The sequence below is a fragment of the Ochlerotatus camptorhynchus genome, unplaced genomic scaffold (assembly GCF_037179485.1).
Source record: "Ochlerotatus camptorhynchus isolate MF236.1 unplaced genomic scaffold, CSIRO-AGI_Acam_v1.1 ptg000031l, whole genome shotgun sequence".
NCBI lineage: Eukaryota > Metazoa > Arthropoda > Insecta > Diptera > Culicidae > Ochlerotatus > Ochlerotatus camptorhynchus.
The window spans coordinates 622032-634646 of NW_027040522.1; the positions used below are offsets into that span (position 1 = coordinate 622032).

The 12615-nt window shown below is 41.7% G+C and overlaps 1 protein-coding gene across 1 annotated transcript; it reads right to left on the reverse strand.

Moving 5' to 3' along the window:
* Positions 1 to 3854: 3854 nt before the first annotated feature.
* Positions 3855 to 6109, reverse strand: LOC135708517 (cytochrome P450 4c21-like). The gene is made up of 6 exons (XM_065230631.1): positions 5758 to 6109; positions 5447 to 5699; positions 5057 to 5183; positions 4808 to 4993; positions 4320 to 4740; positions 3855 to 4021 (listed from the first exon to the last, which is right to left on the reverse strand). Exons 1-6 carry the CDS (start codon positions 6107 to 6109, stop codon positions 3855 to 3857), a joined length of 1506 nt encoding a protein of 501 aa, XP_065086703.1.
* Between the last annotated feature and the right edge of the window lie 6506 nt (positions 6110 to 12615).

Sequence of the window (12615 nt, forward strand, 5' to 3'; positions counted from 1 at the left end):
TTGGCAAAATCGCTAAAAGTTGCCAAATCAACCGTTACAAATGTAATTAAAGTGTTTGGGGAACGTTTGTCGACAGCCAGGAAGTCTGGATCGGGGGGAAATCGAAAACCGGAAGCCACTGAGACGACAAAGAGAGTTGCCGGTAGTTTCAAGCGAAACCCTAACCTCTCTCTCCGAGATGCCGCAAATAAGCTGGGTGTATCGTCTACAACCGTGCATCGAGCCAAAAAACGAGCCGGACTATCGACTTACAAGAAGGTAGTGACTCCAAATCACGATGATAAACAAAATACGACGACCAAAGCGCGATCCCGGAGGCTGTACACGACGATGCTGACGAAGTTTGACTGCGTGGTAATGGACGACGAAACCTACGTCAAAGCCGACTACAAGCAGCTTCCGGGACAGGAGTTTTATACGGCAAAAGGAAGGGGAAAGGTAGCAGATGTTTCCAAGCACATGAAACTGTCAAAGTTTGCAAAGAAATATCTGGTTTGGCAAGCCATCTGTACCTGTGGCTTGAAAAGCAGCATTTTCATAGCTTCCGGGACTGTCAACCAAGAAATTTACGTGAAAGAGTGTTTGAATAAACGTCTGCTGCCTTTCCTGAAGAAACACGGTTGTTCCGTACTGTTTTGGCCGGATTTGGCATCTTGCCATTACGGTAAAAAGGCCATGGAGTGGTACGCCGCCAACAACGTGCAGGTGGTTCCCAAGGACAAGAACCCTCCCAACACGCCAGAGCTCCGCCCAATTGAGAAATACTGGGCTATTGTCAAGCGGAACCTAAAGAAGACCAAAAAAACTGCTAAGGGCGAGCAGCAGTTCAAGGCAAACTGGCTTTCTGCGGCGAAGAAGGTGGACAAGGTGGCTGTACAAAATCTGATGGCAGGGGTCAAGCGTTAGGCCCGGCAATTCGGATTTGGAAAAGCGGAAGCCTAACTGAATATTTTTCCTGAATTTTATACTAATTGAACTTGAAAAAGAAATTTAATTTGATTTTTTAAATAAACGATTTCACCGATTTACACGCGTTTTCCCTTGACCAAATTTTGACCGTATCACCCTTTAACACCCTATATGCAGCACTTCAAATTACAGGGCTTGCGTAGCGTTAATTGAAGAGGATGTACGGAATTTCAAAAAGAATTGTTTATTTATGTATAGCCTAGATCGACAGTGACATATGCAAAAGTTCACTCACTCGGGAGGGAGTAAATTGTCACTCCCTTTTCTGCCACCGTCCTTCAGATTGAAACCAGCGTTATCGAGTGATACGGGATGCACATCCGTTGCTTCGCTAAACCATCCTTCATTTAAAACCGCATTGAAAGCTGTCCTTAGGTTGCAGGATGTTCCGTTTCATGAAATGGATTGAACAACACGGATCGAAATGTTGGCATTAGTAAACATGCAGGAAGTGCTTCGGCTAGACAAACTTATCAACAAAAATCAGACAAAACCTGACCAAAGCAAATATTTCTGCTAATTCGGTGCACCAGTGTAGCTAAGGATTACCAAGAGTTGATCCAAAATCAGCCAAATTTCACTACATGCAACGAAACGCCACAAAAGATTCCACAGCATCCAAAGGTTTCACTCCTCAATGCGAATTCAAATTCCAAAATTGGGTACTATCTTCATCCCCTTTCCTAAGCGGCGATAGCGCAATTTGTCCACTAATGAAACGGCGATTGTCCTATTATTCGCCGGTTGGCGATGGCGATACTCCAAAGGAGCCTATGTGTTCTACCTTGCGATGGCGATTCCGCACGAATACGATGACACTCTTCGTCCAACTAGTCCCGGGTTAAGTATCCGGTTCGAAGCACCAAAATGTTGACTAGCCGGCTTTCCTCCTTCGATACGTGCTGGCAGTGGAACCTCCGTGTCGACTCCAACACTGCTTGGGGTTAATTTATTGGCTGTCGTAGCTTTACCATCTGTCTACTGATGTTGTTTTCGGAGGAAGTCTAGGTGGGCGTCACATCTAAATTGTAATTCTAGTTGCTCGAATCAATCTACGATAAATCTTCTTTCATTTAACGCATTTACTTGCATCGTGCATCATCTTTTGGCCATAAATCTTCTGAATCGTCAGCGATCTTTTTTTCTATCTACTCACCGTGCGCGCAGCTAACCACAGCAAAACAAATCTTTCCTGCATCGTAGATAGAGTCACCCCCCCTCTCGATCTGATCATCGCGTGACCTATGCTCGCCTAGACCAAATCTCCCTCTTGCGCTGTGCAGGAATCTACCTACGTTCGGCGACCATCGGTGATACGAACAGTTGCACTCTCTTGGGTCCTACTACGTTCGATCGCTGCAATCCCCTACATCATATGGACATCTCATCTGGCGCTCGCGCTGTTGGTCCCGACCGAGCGTAGGCACTAATGGTGATGATGTAAAATAGCCGTGGTTTGTTTCCTAGTTCTTGGTATTGTTTCCATTAGCCATGCAGCAGTATAGATTACGATCCAGAGCTGTCGTTTTTGGGTGGTTCAGTTCCGAACACATAGCTTTCAAAAAGTGGCTCAATCTTGAAATTTGGTAACCTAATTGCCGAGAACCAGCCATGTCAACATGCATCGACACGCATGTTGCACCCTTGGGGTTATGTCAGTTAAGCAAACAAAATCTTAACTCACGCATCCTACCGCAAACCGAGCAACGCACCAAACGTAGTAAACGCGAATAAACAGCAATGAAAAAAATATATCATTCGAGCACCCTCAACTGGAACGCACTCCCCAAATAAACTTATGATCAGCGTCCGGTGGCGATCTAGAGAGAAACTTCCACGCACACTCTCTGCACGATCAACACTTCTTCCATTATCACCATCACTCCCGCTCCATTCAAACACTGCAATATCAAATGTGCTTTCGGTATCTTTACTTCTTCGAACAGACCACTCTCACTAAGACAATTAACTAGCTCATCGCATCAAACAATGGATCAACCGCGTCATACCGGATCACAAAAGAGAGCAGCAGCGATTCCAAAAAAAAAGTTTGCAGAAAATAAATTAATTATTGTATTAATTTACACTGCACTGGGCCCGAAACTAATAAAATACGATTACCGGTTCAAAATATCACAACCAAAAAACTCAGTTAAGAACAATACGTTTGCAAAACAATAATTTAATCATATTATCACACGTTTACCTCAGAGCATATCGCTCTGATTTAGGTATGATTTAAGTAAAGTCTTGTTACATGACAGTGAACTGTTGCCTAGTGCGATGGACTGTAGCACTGAGAAGAAACACAGAAGTGGTGATGCTCCCAGAGTCGTTGGTGTTTTAGCCAGTTATGTTGAAAAGGACCTATCCTCTTATAAAAACTTTGTAAGCCCTTCCCTCGCAAACCGAAAGCCACCCACGCAAATAAATGTCATCATCGTGTTGGGAAATCTTTCCCCTTCCTACGCTTTACTTAGGCATATGAAGTTTTGTTTACAAAAGCTGATAAGCCTTTTCAATTCGCCTTCCTGGCGTCGGTAGCATTGTTACTCAGTATGAAAAACAAGAACGACTGAAAACAAATCAAGGAAAAAAAAACCTTTTCAATAGTTGGTCGATATATATTTAAATTTGTACAATTTTAAGGACAGGTGCTCCAAAACTTGATTTGCATACAGGCAAAATTTAAAATTACTGCTCAATTTATCATAACAGAACCCAGTTGCAACATGTCAAATCAAAAATCTATCGTATAAACTAACCCAGCAAACATTTAGAATCGCTTCCAACTCTCAAATGTTTTGGTCAGAGTTTATTATAATATATTCAACACGTTTCATTGACCTAGCACACTTTAAAAGCTAATTATGGCGATCATTATACTAAGCTATAATTCGCCTCTCAAGTTGAACCGAATGATCCGTCGACAGCCTCAACGTGATTCCTAACTTGTATCTCATCTCTTCGTGTTTTAGTTTCGTGTGCAGCTTGAATCGTCGCAAGATGTAAACGACCATCACTTTGATGCTGATCTTTGCATATCGTTCACCTAAAATAGTAAGGCGAAACAAGATACAATTTCACATTTTCACTAACAAGTTTTCCTCCTTAAGGTGTTTCCTTGTAGAGTCCTTTTTCTTTTCGCACTTGGCAATATCAAGAGCACAAATCTCAAGATTTACGAAGTTTATAAATCTTTCAATTTCAAACATTGCTTGCTTCTTCGCAGTAAACAACAAGTAGTAGCTTTAGCAACGTGCATTCTCAAAAGCCTAATATTTTGACTTGTGGAATTACGAACTGTAATGCGAAAAAGGACACTACAAAGAATGGCCTTAAAACCTCACCAATACAATTTCTTGCGCCTGCACTGAACGGCATGTATGCATTTGGATTCCGGTTCCGACACCGTTCCGGAAGGAAGTTATCCGGATCAAACATTTCCGCATCCGGTCCCCACATATCCTTCCTTCGGTGCATGGCCCAAAAAGAGAAGATAAATAGATTTTCTGCCGGAATGCGAACTTCATCCACTACGATGTCCTTGATGCACTTCCGTGCAATGTTGGACGCCACCGGGCAGTGCCTCAACACCTCCTTCAGGAACATTTCCGTGTACTCGAGCCGTTTGAGCGATTCGCCGTTGATTGCCACGTCCTCGGTTGGACAGTGTTCCATGATTTCGGTGTAGACCTTCTCCTGCAGGTGTGGATACATGGCCAAGAAGAGGCAGGCGTAGGCCGTTGCCAATCCGCTAGTGTCGTTGCCCTTTGAATTGAAGAGAGGTTTCGGTAGGTTCAATGCAGAAAAAGAGTTAAAGCTTGGGAGCACATACCGCAGCCATGATCACAAAAGCGTTATGGAAAATTTCCTCATCGGTGAACGGTCGGCTGCTGTGGGATGTAGTGAGAAGTTGATCGATAAAGATTTGAGGTTTTTTGAAATCATCTTCCTCGGGGTCAGAATCCAACGGTGGAGCAGGGACTGATAGGCGTTTGGCTTCCTTCTTTTCCTGGAGGATCTAATGAAAGTTGGAAGTATTATTGGGTTTCCCATCTTTTCCCTTTTTATGAATGAAACTCACTTTGTTGGTGAATAACTTACTCTGCTTACGAGCGTTTCGTTCTCTCCAATAATACGGAGTGAGCATGTAGACCAGATCCGAGTACAGATGAATGTGCAACATGCGTCTCGTTATGCACTCCAGTAATCTGCAAGCCAATCGAATTCATCACTTGACTTTTTTTTTGACTTAAATGATCTATATTTCTTGAATTTGTGTGGTTTACATGTATAACTTATCAAGTGACACAGATGCGTCTTTTCAACTTAAGTTCCTGTGAAATTTCAATTATTATTAATTACAGTTCCTAGTCCTATCAGGCCTGTTTTACAGAATGACCACCTTGGTGGGATTGGTTTGTTAATCGAATTCATCATCTCAAAGATGATCTATAACGTATCCCCAACTTACTCTTCCAGCGATTCCAGAAACGTGTCCTTTCCGTCCCTCTCCAGCACGTCACTACCTAACGTCGTACCGCAAACCATCTCCAGTGTACATCGCGACGTGTACTTGAACATGTTGACTGTCTCGCCGTCCTTGCACTTGCCCAATTCATCCACCAGCTTAAGACTACATTTCTCAAAAATGGGTAAAAAGCCATGCAGGATCCGAAGGTTAAACGTTGGATTCAACGCCTTTCGTTGGCTTTTCCATAACTTCACTAGAATTGATCACATATTAGTCAACTATAATTCAACTCATCTACAAACTAATCACACATTTTGCATGCAGGATCCCTTGATCGAACTTGATAAACTTGTAGAAGTACGGTTTCTCCAAACAATCTGGATCGGACAGAACCTTTTGCACCAGATCCGGATGACTGACGCCCAGCACCAGCATAGAGCCCAACGTCATCCGGAACAGGTGATCATGTTGCAGGAAAAGCTTGTTCACCAGCTCGAATCGTTCCTCATGGTCCAGATTAAGCAGCGTATAGTTAATGCCAAGAAATGACTTTTCGGGGGCAACTTCCGGCAGATCTTTGGCAAATGCTCGACTTCTCCTGATATGATTACGGATTATGAAGTATGTCAAAAGAACACTTATCAGCAGCAAAAAGGCGAACATTTCGAATAATGACTTGCTGGAAAATTTCCTTCAACCCAAATGGTTAGATCGAGCGCTCAAATGCTACTGACCGTTGGTTGGAGCTGCAGCAGATTCCGTTGCAACTCAAATCGACTAAACGCTTGGTTGGTTTAATGTTAGCATTTTGATTTAATTTTCGCGAAAAGTTATGAAATGCACCTATGTTCACAGTTGGGGGACATGTTCCAAAATAATAATGAAATTGAGTAAAAGACGAAGAGGTGATCGAGGAACTAGAAGCGACAGTGCGTAGCTTAAGTGGGTAGTACACTCTGTACCTATCTAAAAATCGATTTTTTTTTTGGTCTATAGCAATTCCTTGGAATGTCTATTTTATGGGAAACTTTACCCGCAGTCCGCCCTTCATTCCGTTTGAAAGTAATAGGCCGAAACGCGAACCAAAGTCCTCGCCCGTGCTCCGACGCGCGCTCTATGATCCCGTCATGATTTGTCAATTTGGCATGGGTGACATCTCAAAAACTTTTCATCCGATTTGCAATTCGTTTAAAATAATATATCCTAAACTGTTTTCTACCTGCGTACGTAGCCGACGTTCGATATTTGGTTCACACTTTTGTCTTCATTTTTCGTGTGAGAAAATTGACTAAATATTTAAATCGTCCCTAATTTTTTTTTAAATCAACAAATCGAAAAAATCCTACGTACGTACATTAGAAATGTATCTTAAAATAAGAGAAAAGAAAACTTTGTTCTATATTCACATGGGTGAGCAGTGGAACCCACTCCTCTTAGGAAAATTCGGCGGTGCAGCAGTCACGGGAGTGGTCCAATAGGAACGAAAAAAATCACTGTCAAATTTCATTCATGAATAAATGAACCTACGAATTTCCTTTTTTTAACAGATGTTTATCGAGCCCCGAAAAAAAATCCTAAAGAAAGACTATTTTCCGGGCCCCCTGAGTGTAGTACCCCCTTAATCGTACTGTGTCGAGTTATAGTACGTTCAGACTGCAGAGTTATAACATGTTATAGCGCTATCTTGATGCTGGTTTCTGTTTTGCAATTATTTGACAACCGTTATAACATGTTATAACTCTCCAGTCTGAACAAGGCATTAGACAGCAACAAGCCACCGACCGTTTCGTTAGCATCGATGGTGTTGTGTGGTGTCGTTTGAAACTGACTCCAAATTTAATCTTCAACTTGGCCTTGTCTTCAAGGTGCATTGCGATTGCGTTTTTTTGATGATGAGAAAGTGGTAAACGAACAATCTTCAACGTTTTCAATTATCACTAAATTAAAGCGTCACATGCAGGATACAACTGGCAATTTTCGGTTGCGAATAAAAAGTTTATTCAAGAATAAGGCTGCATTCTAAAATAATTGAATGATAATAAAAGGGAGTTTAATACACAAGTTAATTTCACATCAGAGGATTGGAATTGGAGGCTCATAAGGTTTGCTGGATAAAAACACCAAAATAAACCAAAATAATTTAGCATTTTCACGCCAAATAGCCACCAGGTACGACATGATTGTCTCCGATATGAATAAAACTTTACTCATAGAAGAAATTGCTCTTATGTTGGCCTATGGATCTTAGATTGGGCCCATCGCTAAAAATCTACTTTTTATCAATTTTATCTAGAAGAACGCGTCATTGGGACGGTACTTGAGGATATTTTTGATCGCTATTGAAAATTTAGTCGATTGCTGAATTTATGTATGTGCCCAAATTAAGGGCATTTAGGCCGAAAATACATTAATTTCCCTTATATTGGATACTACCCAAGGTTTCATTTTTATTAAAATATATTTTTTCTCAAGCGTAACTTGTTACAACGCCGTATTATAAAATAGATTTTATTTTTGCAATAAACTTCAACTATCAAACGATTTATCTGATGGAAATAACGTTTGAGCGAAGTTTTTTTTTTCTCTTGGATTTGTTTTCGGTCAATCTTGTTAACCGTACTGAGTACCAATGCTACCGATGTCAGGGAGGCAGCTACCACACCTGGACTAGACACTAGCAATCCATCAACTCATGGACCGGGGATCAATTAAATATTCTATTAGATAAAAAAAATACACTGAAAAAAAATCCAAATGCAAAAACTAAAACTCTTATTTTCTTGAAGGCCATCCCGAGCAACACAGATAATATTGTTGTTTATAAATAAACTTGACAAAGCTCAATCGTATTAACTTTACAGAGCCAACAATTTTTTTCACTCTACAATACATCTTAAAACTTTAGTCAAAAGGTACAAACACATTATCTTCTGCTATCCAATAAATCTTGTCCATCAGAACGAAATCCGCTTCCAGTGGTTTCATTGTATGGCAGTATCATGATGGTCCCACCTCTCTCCCCTACATAGGTTTGAGTTGGACGATTTATCTTTAAGATAATTAAATTAAATGTAAACATTTCAACCAGGTTAACAAAAAAACGAACTGGTTACATTACAGATGTAAATTCCCTCTAGAGTTAACAGTTGCTTCACAGCGATATAAATGTGGAAAATCTCAGGCGTCCACCTCTTAGTTCGCCTTTTTGTCCACCTAAAATATTCATAAGTATTACAAGCAATCAAGAGTTATTGAACAATCAACAAAGCATCCTATTACACTAGCAACCCCGCAATCTGATGCTATCATAATGTTCAGCATAGTCAGGAATGCTCACGAACCTCCAAAATTTGCCAGAAAACTTAGTACTACCTCAAGGTATCTTCCAAATAAGCTTCAAAATTGCATTTTTTTTTTTCACATGTTCAATTCAGTCCTCTATATCCGTAATAAGCGCGCGAGGCTCAAACCTTTGTAGACTACTAAAAAATTTGTTTTACTACTACTACTAAATAAAATATCAAAAATCCATCATCACCATCGTGGCGAGCAAAATAGTTTTTACAGTGTTAGAATAATTATTAAAAAGTCGTTATAACAGCAATCCATATAAAATAATCCGTTAAAAATTACTTCGTCAAGATACATTATTTGTCGATTCATTGAAAAAATCACTGGATAACCGTTAAAAAGACAGTTTAAACGTGTGAAATGCAATGTCAATGCTAATGTTGTTGCACGTTTAATGTGTCTAGGCAGCAAATGGAAAACATTTATTCCTTTAAAATATAATGAATTTTGTGAAGCACAAGTCAAGAAAAGTGGTGTTCTTAATTCATCCGCGTTTCTTTTATTATATCTATGATAATCACATCCTCTTTCAATTCGATCACACAAATATCGAGGCAGCAAACCGGTAACTACTTTAAAAATAAACACCATAGTCAAATATACAATTCTTTGCTTCACCGACAACCATTGTAAGCCGTCTAGCATCAAAGTTGAGGAAGTAAATCTATTACATCGCAAAATCAAACGCATTATTTTATTCTGCAAGCACTGTAATCTCGATATTTGTGTTCCATTGGACAGAAATAAAATGGGTGGGCAACAGTCTAGATGAGAAGAGATGATTGATTTGTATAGCTGTATTTTACTGGCAAAATTAAATGGTTTTCAATCGACACAGAATTCCATACTTCTTGACATTTTTTTTTTGATGGCATTGTCAATGTGAGAGTTGAAATAAAGTTTGTCACGCCAAAATATTTAATCTCCCGAACGCGATCAATAGTCTCATCATCAATTACAACAGAGACGTTTTCAGTTACTCGATTCCGATTAGTTTTACTTGTATTCAGTTTTAACTGCTTATTCTTCAACCATCTACTTAGAGAAAGCAAATCTTCATTCAAATGTAAAACTGCATGATTAAATCCTTAGCTGCAATGAATAACACAGTATCATCTGCAAAAAGATTAATGCCGCAAAACCGTTAAACACGTCGCAAGTCATTAATATACATAATAAATAACAGGGGCCCAATACACTTCCCTGGGGCACTCCAAGATAATTCCCCACGGGACTGGAAACAAAATCATTAAAAACAGTCCGTTGAGTTCTGTCAGACAAATAGCTTTCAAACCATTTATATACAGTACTCGTAATTCCAAAGCGCTTGATTGTACTTAACAGTAAGGGCCTTGAAATTGTTTCAAAAGCGCGTTTCAGATCCAAAAAAATAACAGCAACAATCGTATCTTTACGCTCCAAGTTGTCTTTCCACTTTGCTAACATGAAATTCAACGTAGTTTCACAAGAATGACCTTCCCAATATCTTGATGTTCTGGTATCAACAAACTATTCCTATTTAAATATTCCACCAGCTGGCCTTTAACAACAAGTTTAAAAATTTTCTCTAATGTGTGCAAGATGTTGATGGGACGAAACTCTTCGGCTTTGATCGTTCCAGCAACTTTTTGAATAGGAACCACCAAGGATCCCTTCCAAATTTGTGGTACATGTCCAGTTTGTAATGATTCATTAATAAGGCCCAGCAAATTGTGGCCAATGACATGAAAGCAATCTTGAATAACTCTAGCATTAACATTACCTACTCCAGCCGATTTTCCTAGTTCAAGTTCATCTAATGTAATTGGGTGAAAACCTTCAAATCTTACTTACCTTACCAATCAGCCTTGTTGTCCTCTGCTGTCCGAAGAAGTCGTCTCCACTCTACTCCATCCATGGCCACAGTTCGCCAGCCTCGTAGTCTGCGAAGGGTCCGCAGGTCATCTTCTACTTGGTCGATCCACCTTGCCCGCTGTGCGCCTCTTCTTCTTGTTCCTGTTGGGTCGTTTTCTAGAACCATTTTCACTTGGTCGTCGTGTGGCATTCTTACGACGGGCCCAGCCCACCGTAGTCGCCCAATTTTCGCAATGTGGACGATAGATGGTTCTCCCATCAGCTGGTGCAATTCGTGGTTCATTCGCCTCCTCCACGTTCCATCATCCATCTGCACTCCACCGTAGATGGTACGCAACACCTGCCGTTCGAAAACACCAAGGGCGCGTTGGTCCTCCACGAGCGTAGTCCAGGTCTCGTGGTCGTAGAGGACCACCGGTCTAATCAGCGTCTTGTAGACAGTCAACTTCGTGCGGCGGCGAATTTTATTCGACCGGAGCGTCCTCCGGAGTCCAAAGTAGGCACGATTCCCTGCCATAATGCGGCTTTGAATTTCTCTGCTGGTATCATTTTCGGCGGTCACCAGTGAGCCCAAATACACGAACTCATCGACCACCTCGATTTCGTCACCGTCAATCTGAACTCGGGGTGGGAGGCTAACATTGTCTTCCCTAGAACCTCTTCCTTTCATGTATTTTGTCTTTGATGCGTTGATGGCAAATCCAATCCGTCTAGCTTCAGCCTTCAGTCTGATGTACGTTTCCGCCATCATCTCAAAGTTCCTTGCCATAATGTCAATGTCATCGGCGAAGCCAAGGAGCTGGATGGACTTCCTAAATATCGTGCCACTCGTGTCTATCCCAGCTCTTCTGATCACACCTTCTAACGCGATGTTGAACAGCAGACACGAAAGTTCATCACCCTGCCGTAAGCCCCTTCGATATTCAAAGGGACTCGAGAGTGTCCCCGATACTCGAACAACGCACATCACTCGATCCACCAATCGCGTCAGTTTATCCGGAAGTCCGTACTCGTGCATAATCTGCCATAGCTGATCTCGATCGATTGTGTCGTATGCGGATTTGAAATCGATGAACAAATGATGTGTGGGCAGGTTGTATTCGCGCCATTTCTGCAGAACCTGCCGAATCGCGAAAATTTGGTCCGTGGTAGCGCGGGCACCCATGAATCCCGCCTGGTATTGCCCCACGAACTCTCTTGCAAATGGTGACAGACAGTGGCATGGAATTTGGGAGAGTACCTTATAGGCGGCGCTCAGCAGTGTGATCACGCGATAGTTGCAGCATTCCAACTTGTCGCCCTTTTTGTAGATTGGGCATACGACACCTTCCATCCACTCCTCCGGTAATAACTCCTCCTCCCAAATCTTGGCAATTACCCAATGCAGCGCTCTAGCCAGTGCTTCACCACCGTATTTTAATAGCTCACTTGGTAGTTGATCTACACCAGTTGCTTTGTTGTTCTTCAGCCGACCGATCTCCTCCTCAATTTCTTGAAGATCAGGATCCGTTAGCCTGTAGTCTTCTGTGCGTGCTCCAAGGTCTGTTGCCGGGCCACCTTCGTTTTCTGCTGCTTCACCGTTGAGGTGCTCGTCATAGTACTGCTTCCACCTCTCAATCACCTCACACTCGTTCGTGAGAAGGTTATCGTCCAAGTCCTTGCACATATCGGCTTGCGGCACGTAGCCTTTGCGCGAACTATTTAGCTTCTCGTAGAACTTCCTTGTTTCGTTTACGTGGTACAGATTTTCCATCGCCTCGCGATCTCGGTCTTTCTGCTGACGCTTCTTCCTTCGGAAAACCGATTTTGTCTGTTCCGCGCTTGTTTGTATCGCTCCACATTCAATCTCGTGCGGTGTTGCAGCATTCTCGCCCGTGCTGTATTCTTCTCCTCTACTAACAGTTTACATTCGCCGTCAAACCAGTCATTTCTTCGGTCCGGGATTGCAGTACCTAGTGCCGGTG

Coding starts and splice junctions, on each gene's coding strand:
- LOC135708517 (XM_065230631.1), bottom strand. CDS start 6,109: ATGTTCGCCTTTTTGCTGCTGATAAGTGTTCTTTTGACATACTTCATA. Junction 5,184..5,446: donor TTTCTGGAATCGCTGGAAGA/GTAAGTTGGGGA, acceptor ATTGGCTTGCAG/ATTACTGGAGTGCATAACGA. Junction 4,022..4,319: donor AGGCGCAAGAAATTGTATTG/GTGAGGTTTTAA, acceptor TTACTATTTTAG/GTGAACGATATGCAAAGATC.